Consider the following 25737-nt stretch of genomic DNA (forward strand, 5'->3'; position numbering starts at 1 on the left):
ACCTAGTTTGTTGCTATCAGTTACAAGGAAGATTAACTATTTATAACAATTAATGTTTTAGTTCAAACATTGTCCTATTCAAAACACACACCCGTAGTCACTAGGGAGATTTGCTGACAGTCCTTTTGTAAACTCCTATGTCTAAAGCAAGTTATTTAACTCCTTTTCCATTTTTTGTTTCCTTAATTGATGATGAGACAAATTAATTCTCACATTAAAGCCCTGTTATAGGAAAAGCAAACTGTTTTCTAAAATCATTTGTGAAGAAAATTTGGCAGCTCTTTTTATTAGGAGCACAGCATTTAGGATAATGATGTCTTCTTTTCTGACTACAGATTCAGCAGTAATGTGATTAACTAAATAAATCTTTAATTAGATGGTTACAGATCTGTTTAGTTATATATTAGATTAAAGTTGTTTACATATGGACCTATTGCTATCATAGAATATATTGTCAATCAACAAAAACTAATTAGATGTGTATTAGTCCAAACAGATGTGATAGAACAGATAAAATAAATACTGTATGCAATATAGTCTGTCATATAGAGATACATGCAATTATAAATATAATCCAAATCTAGAGGACTGAGTGCTTGTGTAGGACAGACCAACTGAACTTAGATTTTCTGCTATCCCTGCTGTTCAAGCTGGAACTAAGCCAAAGCAAAAGTCTTTAGAATAAATAGATTGTGCTGTACCACAGGCAGCAGGCAATCTTACTGATCAAGAACAAATTGGGACTTGGCTATGCCACAGGTAATTCTTACTGATCAAGAACAAATAGGGACTTGGCTATACTACAGGTAATTCTTACTGATCAAGAACAAATAGGGACTTGGCTATGCCACAGGTAATTCTTACTGATCAAGGACAAATAGGGACTTGGCTATGCCACAGGTAATTCCTGCTGATCAAGGACAAATAGGGACTTGGCTATGCCACAGGTAATTCCTACTGATCAAGAACAAATAGGGACTTGGCTATGCCACAGGTAATTCTTACTGATCAAGGACAAATAGGGACTTGGCTATACTACAGGTAATTCCTACTGATCAAGAACAAATAGGGACTTGGCTATACTACCGGTAATTCTTACTGATCAAGAACAAATAGGGACTTGGCTATACTACAGGTAATTCCTACTGATCAAGGACAAATAGGGACTTGGCTATACTACAGGTAATTCCTACTGATCAAGAACATATAGGGACTTGGCTATGCTACAGGTAATTCTTACTGATCAAGAACAAATAGGGACTTGGCTATGCCACAGGTAATTCTTACTGATCAAGAACAAATAGGGACTTGGCTATACTACAGGTAATTCTTACTGATCAAGAACAAATAGGGACTTGGCTATGCCACAGGTAATTCTTACTGATCAAGAACAAATAGGGACTTGGCTATATTACAGGTAATTCTTACTGATCAAGAACAAATTGGGACTTGGCTATACTACAGGTAATTCCTACTGATCAAGAACAAATTGGAAGTAACTTTATCAAAGTCAGTTTTTGCATTCAATTTTTCTTGTCCCATACCACAAACAATTATCTTGAACAAACAGAAGCAGGTTTATGTCATATCTATAGACGTTCCTTGTAATTTACTTGAAAAGTTATTTGACACTTTGGTAATACCTGTTATTTTTTACGGAAGTGAGGTCTGGGGAGCTGGAAAAACTTTCAGTGACTCAGACCCATATGAACACTTACATTTGAAATTCATAAAAGAAATCCTTGGAGTAAATAGTAAAACTACAAACATTGCATGCTTAGCAGAACGAACAGAACATCTCTACATCTAAAAGTTCAATTGAATACGATTAAATTTTTAAACCATATCCTTAACTCCCCTGATACACTAGTCTACAAATGTTCTGAGAAGTTAAAAACAACAACTTGTGGATGTCCCATGTAAAAAATATACTAAAGTAGGGTTCTGTCATCTTAATTTACAACTTAATAACCTTCAATTTTATATCAAAAGAAGCGATCAAAGACTACACGATCAGTTTAAGCAAAATTTAGTAGGGTCAATAGCTATGAGTGAAAAGCTGTCATTTTTCCGTATAATATTTATTCCGTCTAAAAGACCCCCATGTATTGATTTATGTAAATCTAAAATAGAAAGAATTATCATCAGTAAATTTCATTTGAGTGCACATGCACTAGAAATAGAAAAGGGTCATTAGGAAAACATAGAGAAAAAAACGTATTTGTAAATCATGTGATAGTGGGAACATAGAGGATGAATATCATTTCTTCTCGGTGTGCACACACTGCAAAGAAATCAATACAGAATGAAAATGGACAACCATAATTTAATTTCTTCATCAAAACCTCACCTCACACCAAGAGACATAGCATACATATTAAACAGTAGCTCTATAGAAGTACTAAAAATAACTATCAAATTCATGAGTGAATGTTGGAATCGAAGGTCAATTTAATTTAACAGAAATTATTTTAATATATAACATTAAAACTAAAGATTAATCTGTTTTGATCAGATTTACACCACTGTTGCACCATGGTCATAAATTTAATTTATATGCAATGTATATTACATTGTTCTGTTTTTGTTCATGCCATTACCATTTACTGTAACTGTGTTTGTGCAAATAAAATCGTCTATTGTCTATTGTCTATAATAAGTTAATCAGTAAAAATATTAAACCATATCAGTTTCTTGAACAATATGTGTTTTCCTTAAGTGCATAACAAGCAGAAACTGTTCAAAATGGCTGCAGCCATGACTGTACTCTTGTTCTATAGCATTTATTGTATATATGTTCTGCTGTATGGTTTATGCAACCATTACTCCATTTTTTGTGGATTTAGATCTTCCTTTGTGTTTGATTTTAATGCTGCTGATGAGGGGTTACTCTTAGAAACATGTGTATAGCATATTGAATTTTGCAATATTATATAATAGGTACTTATGTATTTAATAACCATTAGTTGCATGCCACTGCTGGTGGACCAAAGGTCCTCAAGGGTATTCATCATAGTCAAACCTGTCTGATTAATTAATTTCAAATATTATTTATCGAAATTTGCAGTATTACAAATTTTACAATTCATAAAACAAAAAAAAAGGCTTCAATCCTTGTATTGCACATGGTAGAACTTCTTGGTACTGGATTTGACTTTCTATTTCAATACTTTTGGATTTGAGGACTTCTTGTATACATTTTTGGGGGATTTAGAATTTTTTTTATTTTAATGTTGCTGGTTAGAGATTACTCCTTAAAACATGTGTACAGCATATTAAAATTTGCCATATTGAATGATTGGTACTTTTGAAATGTCCCTAAACATCAACTGACAAACTAAACATTGAGAACAGTAAAATTCATGACTTCCTGAATTCCCAGTTATATGTGCTTCATACTTGTGGAAAGTATAGTTCTTAGTTAAGATCATTCTGATTGGTCAGTACTAAAATCTGTATAGTATGCATCAGTGTTAACTACGAGAAAACAAAAGTGAATGCCCTGCATTGGTACTTTGACTGTTTTCTTTACCAAAAAAACCCTCTATGCCATTTCCATATGATTTCTTATTTTGTCTATGGTCACATTTTACAAGCAGCTTTTGAATAATATGTTATGATAAAACTATCTTATTGTACTTTTTACCTTCAGTTTCGTTGAATTTAAAGGAGCCAATGCTTTCCAGGATTATTGACTGGTATAATCGTTTAGTAGTGTTCATCTCTGTTGAAAAACTCATTTGGGTTGATACCTAATATCTGCTCAACAACTTCAAAACAAGTTAACCCATTTTACTTTGTTTTTAGGCTAGAATTGTTTTGAGCTGATTAGTAAATATGTTTATAGCATGTATAGGGGATTGGATGTTGGTAATTTTTGGTTGAAGAGTTCTCAGGGGATGTTAAAGTCTGGCACTATAATCACACATTATCAATGATTCTTGTTACACATCTGTATTTTTAATGTGTGTTATTGTTCTTGATAATGGTGTTGATAATGTCATCAAGATCTCTGTTAAAACTCCGGTCAGTTCTAATTATCTCTCATCTACTATACACCACTAACCTGTCAAAAAAAGTACTTCTTAGAAATACAAATTATCTTACTTCTAAGAATTGGGAATACAAGATTTATTTTGAGAAGTGAGTCAAAACATTATAGATCCTTCCACTTTGTCACCAGTCTATCTATATATATATGTAGATATCAGAAAATGAAGAGTGTTTCAGAATGATCTCTGACCGAAAAAGGGAGGTAAATTCCTTATCTGCCTATTTTACATGAAAAATCTGCTGATTATGTAGTTAAGCTTCTACTAACATTGCTGAAAGGGCTAATCAGTCTGTTACTTAAGTTGCTGGACTTTTTTATGCCCCACAAAGTTCAGTAGGGGGCGTATTGTTTTACCCCTGTCTGTCCCATTCAGGGTATATAGTTATTCTGCTTAACTCCTCTTACAATATTTAGGGTATGAAGTCGATACTTTTCAGAATAATTATATATTTGGATTGAAGATGTGTGCATATTTTAAGGGTTTTGGTTTCTAACAATATTTGACATTTTCTTGGATAGTTGGACTCATTTTGTCACCATTTTGAGGGAATAGGGTACATGTCTATTCCTGATAACTGTTCCTACAGTATTTAGGTAAGGAAGTTGATACTTTACAGAATGATTATATATGGATTGAAGGTGTTTAGATGACTTTCGGTGTAAAAGTTTTGAGTGCTTGGTAACAGATTATATTATAACAAAATCAAGAAATGGATTGTATAAAGTTCAGAAAGCTTTCCACGAACTGTATTTTATAAAATTCAGAAAGCCTTCCGTACTATTTTTCTTTATGCTTCCTGATATGGGGGCAAATTTCTTTATGTGAGTGTGAAGTGATGGGCAACAGACCAAGTTAAAGTTCTGCTTCAATGATTTTTTTGAAATTGCAAAAAAGTGTGGTTGTATAGTTGATATTGTTGTCATTGATGGTATCATTGTTCATTTTTTTGTTTCCATGCCATAACTTTATTTGTAGTAAACCAAATGTCATGAAATTTTGATGTATTGTTATGTACTACTAGAGGAAGCTTGTTATTTAGAATGGGGTCACTGGCCCCTACCATTTTGCAAAAAGGGGCCAAATGAAGAAAAACAGGTGTTTATTTTAAATTGAAGTAGAAAGTTTATTTCTCATTCAATTTAACAGTTCTTTTATTTTTATTTGGTGTTATAAAACTATATTTTAAGAATATTTAACAGGTATATGGGCCAAAGTGGGTCACACCCTAAAAATTGACTTCTTTATTTCTGGTCCTATTTAAGCAAATTTACTATATAATTGATTGTTTGTGAGTTAATGGGGTAGAAAGTTTCCCATGAAAGCACCCTGAAAGCAGAACTTTTTACTAAAATTGAATTTCTAATATTGTGCAACTGGCTGTTGTTGTATCATGCTGCCCTCAGCTATTCTTTTTATTGACAAATATACTGACCTTGGACTTCATTTTAATTTTCATTTTCATGAAAACAATTTTTTTCTGGACTTTTCCTCTGACAGGTAGATGGTTTTAATATGTGATTGTATCATTGTTTCACATATTTTTGGAAAATGAGGATCTTAGAATATGTATTCTATCTTTTGTCTTTGATGTCTGTTGTTATTGATTTCTGCTGTATTCTGTCTGTTGTCTTTGATGTTTGTTGTTGTCTGCTGTATTCTGTCTGTTGTTATTGATATCTGCTGTATTTTATCTGTTGTCTTTGGTGTCTGTTGTTATTGATATCTGCTGTATTCTATCTGTTGTCTTTGATGTTTGTTGTTGTCTGCTGTATTCTGTCTGTTGTTATTGATATCTGCTGTATTTTATCTGTTGTCTTTGATGTATGTTGTTATTGATTTCTGCTGTATTCTGTCTGTTGTCTTTGATGTCAGTTGTTGTTGATATCTGCTGTATTCTGTCTGTTGTCTTTGATGTCAGTTGTTATTGATTTCTGCTGTATTCTATCTGTTGTCTTTGGTGTCTGTTGTTATTGATATCTGCTGTATTCTGTCTGTTGTCTTTGATGTATGTTGTTATTGATTTCTGCTGTATTCTGTCTGTTGTCTTTGATGTATGTTGTTATTGATATCTGCTGTATTCTATCTGTTGTCTTTGATGTCAGTTGTTATTGATATCTGTTGTATTCTATCTGTTGTCTTTGATGTCAGTTGTTATTGATATCTGCTGTATTCTGTCTGTTGTCTTTGGTGTCTGTTGTTATTGATATCTGCTGTATTCTATCTGTTCTTGATGTCTGTTGTATTTTCATGTCTGTCGTTTCTTTGTCTTTTCTAACTGAAGCTTTAAAGTACTATTATTAAACTTTTAATCCCTTGGTAATAACAGGTATTATACTGGCATGGTAATAACAGGTATTATACTGGCATGGTAATAACAGGTATTATACTGACTTGGTAATAACAGGTATTATACTGGCATGGTAATAACAGGTATTATACTGGCTTGGTAATAACAGGTATTATACTGGCATGGTAATAACAGGTATTATACTGGCATGGTAATAACAGGTATTATACTGGTTTGGTAATAACAGGTATTATACTGGCATGGTTCCCTTGGTAATAACAGGTATTATACTGGCATCAAGGTAATAACAGGTATTATACTGGCATGAACCAAGTCAGTTAGGCCCTTAAATTCAATAATTCTACAGTTCTACAAAGTAAAGAATGAGATTTTTGACAAAAACTATTTGAATTTTTCATTAGAAGGCATATCATTGGTGAAGATTCCATTTTTCAGTTTTAATTGACAGAGTAATCTGTTTTACGATAACCTCTCTCATAGCAGGACAAGCTCTTTAACAACTGCCTGGGGAAAATCAATTAAGGATACAATAATTCTGCGTAGATTATATATGTTCTATCTGCAGTTCCCATCATATTAAACTATCCACAAACATGATAATTAATTTCCTACCATCCAAGCCAAGTAGACTATAGTTTTAGTTTTTCCATCCATTCATCCATCGATCAGTCCATCAGATTCCCAATTTTTTTTTTGGGTTTGAGATATTGACTATTATGTTTTGTAGTTCACTTTTCAAAGTATACAAATACAATGTACTCTGTAGTTCACTTTTCACAGTATACTAATACAATGTACTCTGCAGTTCACTTTCCACAGTATACTAATGCAATGTACTCTGTAGTTCACTTTTCACAGTATACTGATACAATGTACTCTGCAGTTCACTTTCCACAGTATACTAATACAATGTACTCTGTAGTTCACTTTTCACAGTATACTGGTACAATATACTATGTAGTTCACTTTCCACAGTATACTAGTACAATATACTCTGTACTCTGCAGTTCACTTTCCACAGTATACTAATACAATATACTTCGTAGTTCACTTTCCACAGTATACTGGTACAATATACTGTAATTCACTTTTCACAGTATACTAGTACAATATACTCTGTACTCTGCAGTTCATTTGCCACAGTACACTAGTACAATATACTTCATAGTTCACTTTGCATAGTATACCAATACAATGCTGTTTGTTGTTCACTTCTACAGTATGCCAATACAATGTACTTTGCAGTTCACTTTCCACAGTACCCTCAGTATTAATTGAATGTTAGACAACACACTAGCTTCCTGCTATTTGAGGTGAAATTAGTTATTCAAATACTCAAATGTATATGATGGGATGAAGGTTTTCTTTGTTTGTTGAAAGGCCAATGGATATTCAATGAATAGTGAGTTTAGATCCCTTTAGAACCAATTTAAACTTTTGCTTTCCTCATGGTTATAGTCGTTCCCAAAGTAACAATAAACTTACTGTTGTTTCATATCCAGTCAATGAGGATAAAAGTCCCTCCTTATTAAAGCCTTATAATCACCTATCAAGAGTGAGTAGGTCTACATTCATCTACTGCGGTGGTATGTAAGCCAACATTCTTCAGATGTAAGCAGCCTGGAATGGCTTACCATAGTAGTGAGTTGGCCTACATTCACATACTGTAGAGGTGAGGAAGTCTACATGCACTTAATGCATTGGTGAGTAAGCCCACAATAGCATACTGCTTTAGTGAGTAGAGGACTACATATGTACTGGTATTGTATGACTATGCAAAGGTAAGCAAGACTACAGTGGCATACTGTAGTGGTGAGCAGGCCTACTTTCACCTCACACAGTAGTGAGTGCGCCTGAAATAGAATATTGCTGTAGGAAATTAGCCTGAAACAGTATTCTGCAGTAGGGAATAAGCCTTAAATAGTATGCTGTAGTAGGGAATAATCCTTAAATGTTAAACAGCAGTAGGAAATATGCCTAAAATGGTATACTGCAGTAGGGAATTAGTTTAAAATGGTATACTGCATTAGAGAATAAGCCTAGAATGGTATACTGTAGAAGGGAATATTCTGCAGTAGGAAATACACCAATAATGGTAAACTGCAGTAGAGAATAAGCCTAAAATGGTTAACTGCCATAGGGAATACACTTAAAAAGGTATACTGCAGAAGGGAATACAACTAAAAAGGTATACTGCAGAAGGGAGTACAACTAAAAAGGTGTACTGCAGAAGAGAAATTTGCCTAAAATGGTAAACAGCAATAGGCAATAAGCCTAAAATGGTTAACTGCAGTAGGAAATAAGCCTAAAATGGTTAACTGCAGTAGGAAATAAGCCTAAAATGGTAAACTGCAGTAGGGAATAAGCCTTAAAAAGGCATACTTCAGTAGGAAGGTTAGTAGGCCAGCATTCACATCCTGAATTGATGGGTCCCATAACTGCAGTGTTGAGAAAGCCTAACATTAGATACTGTAGTTAGGTTAGTGTATATTCCCATGCTGTAATTATGAGTTAGCAGCCTAAATTGGCATATTACAGAATATATTCTGCCTACAATTATCTACTGTGTAGTGTTGATTGGAGGCCAAAGGTTTTTACTTATGCAAATTGCAGAATTTTTAATAAAGTGAAAAATGAAATGCACAAATATGAAATGTTGTTACTGTTCACTGCCTACAGGAAAAAGCTTTCTTTAATGGGTCTTTAATGATGCTGCTTGAATTCATTTTCTTTATGAAAACTAGAAAATGATACAATCAAAACCAAGTTTAGAAAACTGTTTAATAATTAATTCACCAGACGAGTTATATGAACAGTGATTGGTTTGTTAATGAAGTCTATTGTTTTCTTTCAAGGATAATTTCTACTGATAAAAGAACTGATTCCATTAATCAATTATTTCAGTACTGTTTTATAAGCTTTGTTTTTCTCTCAGGTATTTCAGTTTGAAGACTGTTTGCACAAGTTGTTCACATCATAGACTGCATCTGAGGGTCCAGTACATTGAGTAGCAGGGAATCTAGTAAAGAATATTTAAGTAAGAATTTACTTTATACTACTTAAGAAGTAAACATGTTTAGACCAATAACTTTTCATAGGGAACATAAGTTTTAACTGTGCATGCAGTCCTTACTAACCAATAACTTTCTGTCAGCTGAAACCTTCAAACCATATGCTTTACTCTTGATAACATATCCATTTCCTGTTTATTTGCCGCATAATGTAATATTGCATGATTTTATTGTCACTTTAAAACCCTTCGAGTGAATGATCTAATATTGATGAGTTCAAGCCTGTGTGTAACTTTTGTCTCTTTCATGCATAAGCATACTGTTTACCAAGTTGGTTTTGAATGTCTGTAGTATTAATGTCCTATGGACACATTTCTTTGTACCTTACAGCTTTTTACTGTTAATGTAGATTTTTGTGGTTTCCCTTACTTAATATAGTTTGCATGTATTTAAGTTTGCAGTTTTGTCACTAAAATTAATTTAAATTTTAAATTAAAAGATTAATGATTAATGCAACTTTCTTGGTCCATAAGTATTAAGTCTCCCACTTTCATTAGGGGTCTCCTTATATTACATGAAAAAAATCATCAATCTCCCGCTTACATACCCATATCAAAGTGAAGATTAAGCCACTTGAATAGCAAATTTCCCTCATCATAATTGAATTTTCGGCTTAAAATCATAATAAATTACTTTAAATCTTGTCAAAATATGTCTCAAAAACAAAAACATTGCAAGTCTTCCCCTTCAAGAAAATTCTAGAGGGAGTTTTCCCATTTAGAATTTTCAAAGACTGACACCTATGCTGTGCCAATTCATTCATGTATGGTCTTTTTAAGTTGACACTTAATGATTTTATGTGGTGTAATCAATTTAAATGTTTTGGTGATGAGGTTTTGCCAAGTATATGTTATGATCACTGTTTTGATGTTAATTATATAGTGATTTAGTTTGGTCCAACAAATTTGTAATTGCTGCATTTCAGATCTAGTAGTTTAAGAAAATTGTTTATTTTTATATTTTTATAGCTGATATTTCTGTGTAAAAGAATTTTCTTTAAAAATTGTCAAAATAAACACACTGAAAGAAATAGAATTATAGTACAAATGTATACCTGTTGTCACTGACGCACATGAGAATTGATAGCAGCCATATTTTTTCATTTATTTGGAGTGTAAATGTTTCTGTCATAGAATTTTATGTAATTTGCCAAAAATAGTAAATTTTATTTTATTTTTCTTTTGAATGGATTTTCATGCTTTACCAGTGCCTTCAAATTAAGCTTTTGACAAATCGATGTCCTTTACTTATGTAGCTCCTCAGGTGTGTGCTTTTATTGTATTTTTATTCTTTGAAGGTGTACACATGTTCAATTTGATTAGAAAAATCTGGGGTTTTTTTTTTAGAATAAAACAATTGTGAAATGATATAGCATTTTTATACTACAGCAAACAAATTTTGCCAACTTACAATAGTACTGTCCTGCCATTGGAGTTTATTAGCTTTCATTTATTTTTATGATAAACTTTTCTTCATATATAGTTAAGGGGTATGAAATGGTGCCACTCCTTAATAAACTTTTCAATATCTAGCCCAATTAACAAAATGTTTTATTCGATTCCTTGTGAAAATTTCCATTGACATTTATCAGTCAGATTTAAGATATTTCTAACAGTATTAAGTTACATGGGGCCCCCCAAAAATAGTGTCAGTGATGTCAGGTTATATAAAACAAATAGTGTCAGTGATGTCAAATGACATTTTACAAATACTGTTAGTGATGTCAGATAACATATAACAAATAGTGTTATTGATGTCAATTTATATATAACAAAAATAGTGTCAGTGATGTCGGCTCATATATAACAAATAGTGTCAGTGATGTCAGGAAACATAGCAAATAGTGTCAGTGATGTCAGGTAACATAAAACAAATACTGGCAGTGATGTCAGCTCATTATGACAAATAGTGTCAGTGATGTCAGGTAACATAAAACAAATACTGGCAGTGATGTCAGATTACATATAACAAATAGTGTCAGTGATGTCAACAAATGAAAAATAGACTTTATAGTATCAGTGATAACATATGACCAAATAGGAAGATACGTTTTGTGATGTTATTGTCAGATTCAATTTATTCCAAATTATTGAAGAAACAAAGTCATTGTTCAATATAGAAATTTATTCACTGAGAAAATTGCATCTGAATCTCAAGATTTTTTGTCAGTAATCTAGGTTCTTTGGTTCCTCTAATTCTCTGTCAGTGATTCAGAAAAGCAAATAAAAATCTTATTTGCTTAGTTAAGCAGCATATTTTTTTCATAGATTGTTTATATTTGGTATGTGGTACAGTGAAGACAAACTGGCGACAAAGAGCTTAGAAACAGAAATTCAACACTTTTATATAAACATAAGATTATGCTACTAATTAATTCTGGCAAAAACACAAAGAAGGGTAGAAATGTTTAAAGCATAGGTTCTTAGTATGTGATCCTTACCTGTCAGGAAGTGTCTGGGATTTATAATGAAATGCAGTTTAATTATTTACAGCAGTCAGTGGTGCAATACAGTGTGTAGGATTTACTATAAGTTTCAGATTGTGAAATGTTTTGATGATGTATAATAATGTGGTCATGTTGGTTCTCAGCAGGCAAACACAGACATTGATTTAATACCATGACATAATGTAATTCTGATCTAACCAATTGAAAAAGTTTGTTGCCAATTTTTTTTTCTTAACAAAATATTACAAGACTGCTTTAAATTGTTTCTAAATATTGCTTCTTCTAAATCCTATTCAATCTACATGAATGATTGGGTTTTAATCTGCTAGAATCTTTAAAAGTATATTTTATAATATTCATGTGAATTTTGAATTGCTTAATCAGAACTATGCTTAAAATTAATACTCAAATTTAGTGACCTACTACTTCAGTAAAAATGTAATTCTACAAACTTCAGTAAAAGATAACACGACAAACTTCAGTAAAATTTAACACTACAAACTTCAGTCTACTGATGTTACACCTGTACTGATTCTGTAAATTTTATTTCAATTGATTTTATTCTCCTGTCCTGTAAATATTACTTGTAATATGATGTCTTCATATGGTCAAACAGTATATGTTGGTGCAACCACACATTTAGCACCTGCACACTGTCTCTTTTCTTTCACTGTCGCTTCAAGACAAAACACTCCTTTAAAAAACGTTTATGCCATGATTTAACAGCTGAGAGGTTATCTTATTGAAATCAATTATATGAATACACACATTTAACACATTTGATGACATAAAAATACAAATTTAATCCAAATTCCATACCTTGGAGGTTAAACAGAATAGCCGTTATTTTGGCTAAGCCTAGGGAAATTTTTCACAAAAATTACCGTATTTGTCATATTAGAAAAGAAATAATTCCTTCCAGGGTAGATTTGTACTCATTTTAACATGGGTTTGGCATTTATATTAAAATGAGTACAAATCTACCCCTCCATGAATTATTTCTTAATTCGATTGATTTTATTCTTCAGTCCTGTAAATCGGAATTGTATTGATCAAACCTCCGTACTATAAGCCTGAATTGTATCGGTTATATCCTGTAAGTTTGAACTTTATTGATCTAAACCACTGTTCTATAAGTTATAGTTGTACTAATTTTATTCTGTCCTGTAAGTCTGATTTGTATTGATCAAATCACCTGTCCTGTAGGTCTGATTTGTATTGATCAAATCATTTGTCCTCTAAGTCACTTATTATACTGATTTATTCTTCCATCCTGTTTACCAGAGTCATACTGATTTATTCTTCCATCCTGTTTACCAGAGTCATACTGATTTATTCTTCCATCCTGTTTACCTGAATCGTACTGATTTATTCTTCCAGTCAGTACTGATTTTATTTTCCTACACTGTAAGAAGTATGCTAGAATCTAATGGAAACCATCAGGCAATCCATAGTTATCAAGATAACCCATCCATATTGTATAGCTTCTATGCTCAATAAAAGTGTTCTATTAATATTCTTATTAATTAGATTTTTGATAACATAAAGAAACAGATTAAGCTTCTAAGATGTTGCTGTTATAACGAATTTCTTAAGTACTGCAGCTGTTTAATTACTTAGAAGCAGAATTATCTTATAATTTGTATTAACTTAGACAAAACACAAGGAGCTTCACAGTATTTTAATCCAATACAAACTAGAGTATAATTATGTGTATGATGAGATAGCTGGTTATGGCAGGGGATGGAGAAGTCATTATTGTCACTCATCTTAAACTAACATCATCAACAAGCATGAAGTTTTGACAAATAACATCATTTACATGGCAATGATGGATGTTTTCAATGCCATGTGTTTGATGTTCACAGTAAGCTTACAATGTCAGAAATGTTGACAACATTGTCTGCTATGAAGAACATAGTCATTTTATGGTATACTCATGACAGATTGAGATGAATTATTCTTCAGTCTGATATCTCCATCTTAAAGTTTATGATCCCCTTTTCAACACACAGAAATATTATAATACTTGCACTTAAACATTTACAATAGCAAAAACTCCCAAGATTTCACAACACAAAACTCTTCATTTATTCGTTAAGAATTGTATTCATTTTATGTAAAAAAGCAACAGTTTGTAAAATCAGCAGACATTGACTAAAGTTCTTCTAGTTGAAGTAGGAATGCTCCCTCTAATAAAAAATGGGATAGAAATTTGTCTACAAAGTGGTGACATAACACAGTGATTTATTCAATGGACAAGGAGAACTCCCTGGACCAGTTTATGTTCTGTAATTTTTTGGTGCAACAAATTGATTTGTAAATCAGTGGTATTAAAAACTATGTTGTAGTTGATGAGGTGGTGGGGGCACATAGGGGCTTATCTCAGGTCACAAACTAATTGTAGAGTATATTATTGATAATTCTAATAACCATATGTTAAGAAGTAAATGAATCAGAGATGAATACTTGAAATATATTTATACTGATTCTGACCACTATTGATTCCCACCCAAATGATGTGGTGAGCTTATACATCTATTGGTTTCTTACAGTTTTTTGATATATAGAACTATACATGCATACTTTTAAGAAGTCTTTAAACTTGTCAATATAATGCAAAAATGCCCAAAAAAAAATGATATGGGCGTACCATTTTAAGATGATAAATGTTTCTGATGATTTCAATTTTCTTACATAGAAATCCACTCTTCTCTACACACATTAGTTAAATGTAAAATGTTGGAATTCATATCAGTCAAAATCTTAAAATTGTAAAAATAAACAGACAGTTGACTCCAATCCTTCACAGAGTCGTAAAACTTAGATTATATTTATAAAGTTTTAACTTGTTAATGTGTTTAGAGATGAAAGATTTGGAAAATGTGGCATATATTCTCATGGATATGTTTATCTGTAATTGCCATAAACTAATTTGTCAGAAATAGTGACCATCAGCCATAGAGGGAATCATCTCAGTAAAACAAGTGAAATGAGTAGCATTATTATCTGTGCATAAGTTGTGTGTGAAGTGTATTGGGAGTTAAGATAATTACTGCCTCAGTATGATAGGGACTCTCTAATGTAAAGGATGATATAGCACCTCTCTTACAAGGATGGTTTCTCCTGGTAAGTCTTCATCAATTTTCTTAATGAAGTAAAAACAGTTTTGTTTCATGATTGGTTTGTTTTCCATTTATAGTTTGAAGTCATTTCACATTTGAAATATATACTCATATATAAAGTGGAAATTGTAAAATAGTTGTTCCTAGTAATCTTTTATGTAAATTATTATTTGTTAGTGTAAAATCCTGGAAAACACTGGAACATTTTTGTCATGTCACTTCGTTTGTGACTGGCTCTTAGTGTAAAATCCTGGAAAACACTTAAACATTTTTGTCATGTCACTATGTTTGTTTTTAGTTTGATTTATATAATGATCTTATTGTCCTTCATTTGTTTTTGTGTTTTCATTGTAGTGTCTATAGATTGCCCCATACTTGTACTTTATGTAATTTTATTCCTTCTTTCACTGAATTTAGAAACAAAGTAAAAAAATCTATGTAGACTTAGTATATTGTATTGATATGTTTACAATAATAACTGAGAATCCACACTAGTATCTCATTATCATTAGTGGCATTTTTTCCTCTACAATATGTACACAAATTTAGACCTATGTGGAATGTTAGCATTAATTACCAGATGTTCTGTTTATAAATTAAATGTCTTTTGGAAGATTATACAATTATATTGAAAATTGTTTGATGCCCTGTGTTTCTAGTGCCAAAAAAAATGATAAAGAGTGTAGATTAGACTCAACAGAGAAATTGGTTTAGTGAGACTTTATGTGTCCTTATTATAGGGTGAACTGCTTCGACTTTATATTATGGATAACTTTTGACAGAAACACTATGGCAAACTGTCTCTGTCCAATTTGTTACAATGGATTCCACTTAATTGCATATCTGTTTATTGCAGAAGAACATAAAACACAAACCATTCATGTATAAAATTCCGCTTAATAAAAATCTTTCTAAATTTACTCAAAACTGTAGGTAAATAGATGAAACAACAATGTATCATTAATAACAATCTGTAATTTTTTATAAGAAATTTGTTTTCTCAACAATAGTTTCTCTTTTTCTTTGAATGTATAGCGATACAGTCATCTAATTAAACATTGGGAATGATTTATCTCACTGAATCAAACATTGAACATTTTGCAATAAATTCCCCTAAAATGGTCATTTCTTTTAACTGCATAGTTTTCTTAGAGAAAAGGTTATGCAATTGACAGGAATCTACTGTACTACCACAACACTAAGAAATGGTCATTCCTACAAAATTTGCCCTGTTTTTGTGGTCTTTTGATATTTATAATTAGGGTCTGGTGTTTGGAGTCATTATTATTGGCCTTAAAATCGTTAATATTAAAACAAATATTTTTTATCCATAATTCAAAAATCAATATATAGAGAAGCTTTTGGATAGATTTAAATATTAAAAATAAAAGTTGTATTGCAGTAAATTTTTTTTCAGAAGAGTTTTCACCATTTTAGATGACAGTTTTAAAGGAATTATTTACTGATGGCCTATCATACACTTAAAAAAAATGTTTTGTTTAGTTGAATACCAATTAAAGGTATAATATGATTCTCTTTTCACCTCTACTTTTTACAAATATCAGCCAAAGTGTGTAAAACTGCCGGCTTGTTCCTAAAATCATTTGGAAGAAAATGTGCATTTGGTTAATTTCTAACACAGCTAGGGGATAATGAGCTTGCTTGCTTGTGTAATTTTTGGTGCAGAATTAAAAATATATTAGAAAAGTATTATATTAAAGTCATTGATTGTAGCCATATGACTGGCATGTCATAGGGCAATGCCCTTTAATTGTTCACTTCAAGTATCCATGCTCCAAGTGTCTTACTTACAAGTCTTAGAATTTTTATTTCTTAAGCATAATTATCTTTTTAGGATTAGGAAAATGTTGTTTAGAAATACTGCAATTTATATGACAATTTTTATGCACCTATAATTTGCAACCATTTGAATTCTGTGTTGGAAATTGTGTAGTTTTGTGTATGTAGTTCCTCAAAAATGTATTCTTCAAAATTCGTGTAGCTGGCAAAGTTAACTACCAGAATAATAGTCTGGTGTTTAAAACAGCAATAAAACAGATCATCCTATTTCACAGATCAATGTTTCCTCTTCTTATCAGATCATATCAACTTGATCTACAATTTATAGACACCTTACTTCTGTTCCTCTATTTCTTGTTGAACTGGTAATATGAATGAAGATTACAACATATATAATGACTCTGAAGTTTCACCTGTAAGGTTGTCATGAATGTGTGATGCTTTACCTGTAAGGTTGTCATGATAGGGTGATGCTTTACAATGTAAGGTTGTCATGACAGTGTGATGCTTTACCTGTAATGTTGTCATGATAGGGTGATGCTTTACCTGTGAGGTTGTCATGATAGGGTGATGCTTTACCTGTAATGTTGTCATGATAGGGTGATGCTTTACCTGTAAGGTTATCATGATAGGATGATGATTTACCATGTAATGTTGACATGATAGGATGATGCTTTACCTGTAAGGTTGTTGTTATGTGTGATTTTTAACCTGTAAGGTTGTCATGATAGGGTAATGATTTACCTGTAAGGTTGTCATGATAGTGTGATGCTTTACCTGTGAGGTTGTCATGATAGGGTGATGCTTTACCTGTAAGGTTGTCATGATAGGATGATGATTTACCATGTAATGTTGACATGATAGGGTGATGCTTTACCTGTAAGGTTGTTGTTATGTGTGATTTTTAACCTGTAAGGTTGTCATGATAGGATGATGATTTACCTGTAAGGTTGTCATGATAGGGTGATGCTTTACCTGTAAGGTTGTCATGATAGTGTGATGCTTTATTAAAAAATGTTTGTGAATTTAATACAATAAAGTGCAAACAGAGGTGTTTACATCCTTGCCTAGTTCAAAGTATCTGTATACTTTGTTAAAATGCAGTTATGTGAACATTACATGTACATGTATGTGTGGAATTAGTACTGACTGATCAGCTGCTAAGTCAGTTTCATTGTTTTTTTGCAGACAAAATTATATCCCATGGTTTTCACACTAATTTCACATGATTTTCACCTGAATTGAGCAAATAAAATTTATGATAGAGTTCACTTGAAATTAACATGAATTTTTCACGTGAAAAATAATTGCCTGTGTATATTTGAAATTTTTTTGGTAGAAAAGTTTGGCTGCGTTAGAAAATGATGCTGACTTGCTATTGCTTTCATCACTACAGGAAGAACAAATTCTGGCGTATCATTGACAATTTAACCAATGACTAAAGCTGAAAAATGTTCCAATAAAAATATTCTTAGTAATGCACAGTGTTTTCCTAGAAAAAAATCTTTGCAACAAATGAACAAAGGCTACTGGTTTATGAGTTTTATGCAAAGTTCTCATTAGACTTGCCATTCATGCAGATCTAGGACTAAATATATCAGTGCTTCAAATGGATGGTCATAGTAGTTCATGATGTCAATCTTGGGAGATTTTGTAATTGGATTGTTTTCTTTTATAAGAGAAACAGAATCTACAATTGGCGATTGTTGTAGATTCTATATTCACATACCACTTGAACTTGTCTAAGGTTATTATTATAAAAGAAAACAATTAGACAAAACAAATTTGACTTGAAAATTCAGGAAATATATATGTTTTTTTATGAAGCTGTCTGAAGATGTGCCACTAACCCAGGAAATCTGGTAATTGATAAAACATTGATCGAAATGTTGACCAGTGTATTGTACTATTAGCTTTCTTATTTTGTTTTTACTGTCACATTTTTTAGAATAAAACAAAGAAAGCTTTTCTTATATAGACATTAGTTTTATTCTGACATGCAGTAATATAAGAATTGGTGAAATTGTGTGCTTGTGGATTTCAAACTTGTTTCTCAAATTATCGCTGCTCCTTGTAACTTTCTCTTCTTTAATCCATAAATCTGAAATGACTTGGCTGGTATTTAAGTTAATATCAATAGTTTTTATTTTTTATTAACTGGTGCACAAAATCATTAAAAGTTGAGCGCACTCCTAAGCAAAAACAGCATGATAGGCAAGAGACCCATCCTGAATGTGTTTTAAGTTTTGAATTCTTGGTATACTTTGATATACTAAATCTAACTGAAAATTTTGAGTGGTTTCAAGTTGACCCACATGAAAATCCACTAAAGGATCTAAAACTGAACTTTGCTAAAAAATGATTTCAAGAATAAGAATGTTTGATGAATTGAACCCTGGTTTAGAACCTTTGATGAATTGAACCCTGGGTTTAGAACCTTTGATGTATTGAACCCTGGTTTAGAACCTTTGATGTATTGAACCCTGGTTTAGAACCTTTGATGTATTGAACCCTGGTTTAGAACCTTTGATGAATTGAACCCTGGTTTAGATTTTTGATTTTGGACCATAATAGGTAAATGTCCAATTTCAATTTTTGTTAAAAGTTCCATGGCCACACTCATTATATAAACCTTTATTTGGAAATTGTCTACATATGTTGCAACTGTGTAAAGTTTGATCTGTGCAGTTGGATCATTTGATTTGCTACTCTCTACTAAATATTTTATTCTAAATACATTATCATTTTTTTTCTGTATTACTTGCATGCATTCATATACCATTTCAGTAATATCTTAATCATGATTTTTTTTTATATTTCATGAATCACTCGGATGTAATTCAAACTGGGGTGATATTTCAACACATTAAAAATCTGGTTTAGAAGTCTTTTGAACTTTTTAGTGAAAACAAAACCATGACATTGTTTTGTTATTTCAGGTTTTTTTTCTCTTTTTGAGAGGGTCTAGTGTTAACATATGTTCTGTTAAATTTTAATCTTCTATAATCTTTGATAATGTAAATAAAGTAGGCTTCTGTTTTTAGTTTCCTGCTGACAGAACATAGATATGATTGGAACAAACCAAATAACACAGTAGTCTGTTCCCATTCTTTCTTACTTATACAATAACCTTTTGGCACAAACATTGGTCTTATGTTACCTACACAGTTTTGTAACTTTTTGAACAATTGTATCTAATCGTATGTAAATAAAAAAAAAACAAGATTTGAGAGGATATTGTTTAATTACACTTCAGATTTTATTCATGTGTACTAAGGATGCACAGTGAAGAATAATTCATCATCACTCATACTGATCAATAGTGTAGGAGAAGATCATGCAAAAACTGACAGGCTAATGCATTTATAAACTTTGTTATCTAAGGCTATCTCTCTCCTGTGATTACCCCCTGCCTTTTACTGACTGCATAGTAATCTACTGTTCTAAGATATCTGTGTTTTTATAAACTTCAGTAAGAAACACTATTTTTGTACTGCTTATTTTAGCCAATCTCTACCAAAGGTTTATAAATACACAATAAATTTATCCCTTTATGAGTTGCTTGATTATTCTACCCTACTTTTGCTGCCTTTTCATCACTTGGCATCTGTGGTCGTCATCATTAACAATTTCTTCAAACATCTCCTCTGAAACTACTTAATAGATTTGCATGAAACTTATAATGATTGTTTTTTAGAGTATCCTGCACAAAAACAATGCTTAGATTTTTGATCAGTTAAAAAACATGGCCACCCTTACTAAAAATAGAACATAGGGGTCAGACAGCAGATTTTGCATATATCTCCAAAATTGTTAGGTTTAGCTAAATTCTGACAGGGTTTAAGTATTCAGCATGATGAGATCTATTGTCAAATTTTGGTGAAAATTTGTTGACCCATGTTGGGGTTATTGCCCTATTTGGACGTTTTTGATGTTTTTGATGTTATTACATTCAAAAATCTTCTTCTCAAAAACTACTGTACAGAATTCAATGAAAGTTGGTATTTTTGTTTTTTGTATCCTTAACAAAATGACCATTTGGATTTTTGAATGGTTAAAAAACATTGCCGCCTTTACTAAAAATAGAACATAGGGGTCGTACAGTAGGTTTTTTTTTATCTCCAAAACCGTTAGGTTTGGCCAATATCTTTCAATTGCTGAAGTATCCTTATTATAAGGCCTACAAAAGTTTCCAAGGGATCAAAGTTGTCAGACGACTCTATATAAGAGTTATTGCCCTTGAGAGGTGAAAAATGACTTTCTTTTTTACAGTTTTCAGCCTATATCTTGAAAACTATGATAGATAGAATTAAACTTTCAATTGCTGGAATGATTCTTAATATAAGGCCTACAAAAGCCTCCAGGGATCAAAGTTGTCAAACGACTCCAAATAAGAGCTATTGCCCATGAAAGGCAAAATATTACGTTTTTCAATATCTTGAAAACTTTGATAGAATGAAACTTTCGATTGATGAAATGATCCTTATGATAAGTCCTACCAAAGTTGTCATGGAGTCAAAATTGTCGGACAACTTCTTGTTAAGAGTTATTGCCCTTGAAAGGCAAAAATTGAACCAGGTGAGCGATTCAGGCTCCTTGGAGCCTCTTATTTATAGAAAGATCATTATCAATATGTCTAGATTCAATGCATCCATGTTATTTCTCCAAGTTTTGGACCCAGACAGATTTTTTACTAACTGGGAGTGGCATTTAAGTGTGGGAGACCTCATTTAAAAAAGGCAAGTGCTTAATTTATGTACATATGCTACAGTAATTGTAATAAAACATATACAAAGATGTTCTGTTTTTGAAAGAAGTCTGTCAGTGTGATGTAAGATGTAAATTACTGTAAAATAGTGAAATACTCACACCAAGTTGTGCAAGTCATTGTGATGTTACCTATTCACACACAAAGCAGTGTAAGTCATTGTGATTTATACACACACAACAGCAATGTAAGTCAGTGTGATTTATTCACACATAAAGCAGTGTTAGTCAACTTGATTTATTCACACATAAAGCAGTGTTAGTCAACTTGATTTATTCACACACAAAGCTGTGTCAGTCTGGGTGATGTTTACATACTGAAAGCTGCTTAAGTCCAGAAATCAAATACGTAACAGTGTGCCAATTTTGAATATTTTATTGATCTCTTTAAAAACACCAAAATAAATTCCGCCAAAAAATTACTCTGGGCTTAAGTACTTAGTGCACCACTTAGCATCTGCCAAAATTTTTCGTATATCTTTTTGCCTCATAGCCACCAAATTTTATAGCTACCAAAATAACCCCCCATATTGGATATTAAGAAGAAAATGAGATGATTCCTATACACCCCTTGCATTTACGTTTTGGATGTTGGGTCTTATTTGACAAATGTCTTGTGGCAAATTTAAGGTTCTTTCATTCTACTCAGAGTGTTATTCAATGTCAAATAGGTACTCTCAATTCAAATTCAGAGTTTTATCAAGCTTGAATGTTGTGTCCTTACTTACCCAAACTGGTCAGGGTTCAAGTTCTGCTGCAGAATTAAGCTGAATACTCTGAAGCTAATTATTAACATGGTGAGCAGAATTTTTTTTTTCATTTACTGGTTCAAGTTACATTATTCAAGAAGATTTGATTGAAAACATTTTGTTTAACTTGTTGAAAATTGTTGATGTTTTATGAAAAAAAGACAATATGTTTATGTGCATTGCTGATAATTATATTGTGATATATGATATATTTTCAACATTCCTCAAGGTTTTGATGATATTTAGTAAGTTTGTAAAGAACATATGTTGGGCTATGATGTTTTACACTTCTATAAACAAACTAAGGATAAGTTGAGATAGAAGGAGGCCTGATAAGTCTCCACAGAAGAGCTGGTAATAATGGAAGGGGAATTAAAACACAGAGTGTAAGAACAGATGGTTACCATAGAGAGAAATTGAAAAAAAATTAAGAAGTACTTGTGTCAACTACTAAAGAAAAAGGAACAGATATAGTGAAACACAACTAATGTCCCATTATATAACCTTTATATAAAAATAGTAAACCATAATAGTATCACCAACTTTCTGTAGTATTCTCTTCATTTGGCTGTTATCCTTACAACAATCTCCCTATTATGTTGAGCCATAAGAACAAAAGGATCATCATTTTATTACATTTTTATTTTTCATTTATACTTGGCAATTAGGGATGCAACCAGAGCAGTATCTGTGGAGATTTTAGTTGTATTATGGGTTTGTACCAGAGCAGTTTCTGTGGAGGTATTGGTTGTATTAAGGGTTTGTACCAGAGCAGTATCTGTGGGATTTTAGTTGTATTAAAGGCTTGTACTAGAGCAGTGTCTGTGGAGATATTAGTTGTATTGAGGGTTTGTACCAGAGCAGTATCTTTGGGATTTTTGTTGTATTAAAGGCTTGTACCAGAGCAGTGTCTGTAGAGATGTTAGTTGTGTTAAAAGTTAGTAACAGAGGATTTTAGTTGTGTTTGTGTAATAAGACAATTATAAGGACAAGGATGTTGGGAGAATTTGAATTTGAAAGTGGTTGGTAGAATTAACTGAAAAAAAATTATTTGACCTCAAAAATTTGTGGTCCTATAATGGTATGATGATGTTGTTCATCTCCAATAAAACTGACCATAGTCACTTGAATGTTAGTCAATGCATGGTTCTGGGTTATATTTGAGAACAAAGTCCCTAATCTCTAAATGATAATATATATATTGCAGCTCCTGAATTACTTAAAAACTAGGAGTCAAGTACAAAGAGGTTCATTACATTAGTGAATCTTGTTATTATTTGTTTATAATTTACTTAGTCCTTGGACTTAAACGATGGATGCAAAGAATAATGCATGAAGTTGTTATTCACATCAACAGATTGTTCTGATAGTAGGGGACTTTGTCATGCTCTTATCTCTAACAGCATGTTAATAGGCTCTTTGACCATATTCTTTCTGGTCAGAGTCTTGTCCAACATTTAATCTCAGCCCAAAATGAAGAGCTGTATCAAGTTTGAATATTGTGTCTAAATTTGTCCCAACTTTTCAGGGTTCCAGTTCTGCAATCTTATCAAGCTGAACTGTGTGAAATGGGAAACATATTGTCATGAGAAAAAGATGTGCATTACTGCTTGAATATATTCAGTAGTATACAACTAACATTTTGTAATGTCAGAAGATATCCTGCTATATTACACACCTGCTACATACAAAGAGTTGTACATTATGTAGTCTATAAATAGTGTCAATAACTAAACCATGCAAAATATTTATGTTAGAAAATGATAAACCAAAGTTTGATTAAAGATGTTCTTTGTATACTTTGGAGTTCTTGTTTATACGATTTGATTGTAAAATTGATAGTTGATAATACAAGATAATTATTTCTTGTTGAATTATCTCTATTTCATGCTTGTGAAAAAAAAAGAGAAGCATTGCTGAAACCTAAATGTATACATGTTTTACTGTGAACTTCATTTCCTTCTCTAGGATCGCAAAAATTCCTACGAAGGTATAATTGGTATGACACTGTAATCATCTGTGTCATAGCCGTTTTCCTTGTCTTCACCAATGTTGTCATCGTACACTTTTGGTTTTTGTTTGATAACTTAAAATATCAGTTGGTGGATCTTGATAAAATTTTACGAAAAAGTTCCAAACCACAAAAGAAAGAATGAGTTGGAAGTTATGACCCGAACCAATTTTGGAATTAGCAGCAAAAAAGGACGAGAAACAAGTGTTTCATTAAAATACATTGTATTATCATAGGACTCCAGTAAAAGTATTTTGCTCTTTTAAAAATATGAAACTGTACTACAATGTGCCAAACGACAAAGAAAAAGCTAAGATTGATGTTGGTAATTATGACGTGAACTGTTTAGGAATTAGGGGCCAAAAAGGGATCAGAATAAGCATTTTCCTGATGTCTTGGCAATAACTTGTGTGAAATAGTATAGATCTCTAAAATCATACCTAAAGGTTTCTTAAAAAAAGGTTTTTTGTTGATTTCCAGTTTTTAATCCCTACCACTTAGGACTTAGAGTCAAAAAAGAGTCAGAAGTAAGCATGTCATGAATCTAATAGCTGTATAAATTAAGTATATGGATCTCTATCAAAGTGTATCACACGGAAGAATTGATATTTATACCACACCACACAAAGTTACTAGGTATTATGTAATACCTTCAGTAATGTGTCTGTCCATCTGCAGTCTATCCCCGGACAGTTTCCAGATGAGAATGAATCATTGAATTTTTTTAAAACTTGGCAGTTATTAAAAACCGTAAATACAGGTTAAGTTCAGTTTTCAGCAAAATCCAAAATTTAGTTTTCGGGTTAGGCTACTTTGAACATTTTGCCATCCCCCTTTTTTCACCATTACATGGCAGGGTATCACTTAATATTCCATTAGTGCCCTATTTTAATGGTAAGTTACCATATCCATGAAGGAAGATATTGACCTTAAGGGACGAAACGAACATTGTTCTGGTTTCAGGCAAAAAATTAAGGAAAGAGTGTATAGATCACTGTGTATTTAGGTTCCACACCTCAAAAGGAAGGTGAAAATAGTGGATAATAGCCATCGTTGCCAAGTGACCCAGTTCCTGTGGTTCACACCTGCAAATTGAACTTAGTCACTGGCATTACTCTGATTACCTGCCAGATTATCAGAATCAAGTACAATGACCTGTATTAGTGCTTTTTATCAATGGCAAAATTTTCAATTGTATAATGGTATCACCCTGTCATCAGTGTTGATGCCCATTAACTTAAGTTTAGTATACACCCCCCCCCCAACAAAATTTGAGGGGTATATAGGTTTCACCCTGTCTATCTGTCTGTTTGTCCATCTGTCAGACTATTTTCTAAGCAGCTTGCAGCATTGTTATGAAACTTTGTGAGATGTGATATTACCACATGGAGATGTGCATACTGTC

The 25737-nt window shown here is 32.2% G+C and overlaps 1 protein-coding gene across 3 annotated transcripts in view; it reads left to right on the forward strand.

Annotated features, from left to right (window-relative positions):
- Positions 1–25737, forward strand: part of LOC148623506 (alpha-mannosidase 2-like) — a 78390-nt gene that overhangs the window by 42979 nt on the left and 9674 nt on the right. The window contains exon 3 of one of the 3 annotated variants that reach the window (XM_088565353.1): positions 9299–9400. The exons of 1 other annotated variant lie outside the window; for it this stretch is intronic. Coding sequence is in view for 1 of the 2 variants with exons in the window: in XM_088565352.1 (XP_088421478.1) it covers positions 14997–15009 (13 nt within the window). In the remaining variant the exon portion in view is untranslated. Of the gene's footprint in view, positions 1–9298; positions 9401–14723; positions 15010–25737 lie in introns of those variants that run through there. One more of the 3 variants, XM_088565352.1, reaches the window with a different exon arrangement.

The sequence above is a fragment of the Perna viridis genome, chromosome 2 (genome assembly GCF_037379345.1).
Source record: "Perna viridis isolate PV_CMFRI_1.1 ecotype Kerala chromosome 2, ASM3737934v1, whole genome shotgun sequence".
NCBI classification, from domain to species: domain Eukaryota; kingdom Metazoa; phylum Mollusca; class Bivalvia; order Mytilida; family Mytilidae; genus Perna; species Perna viridis.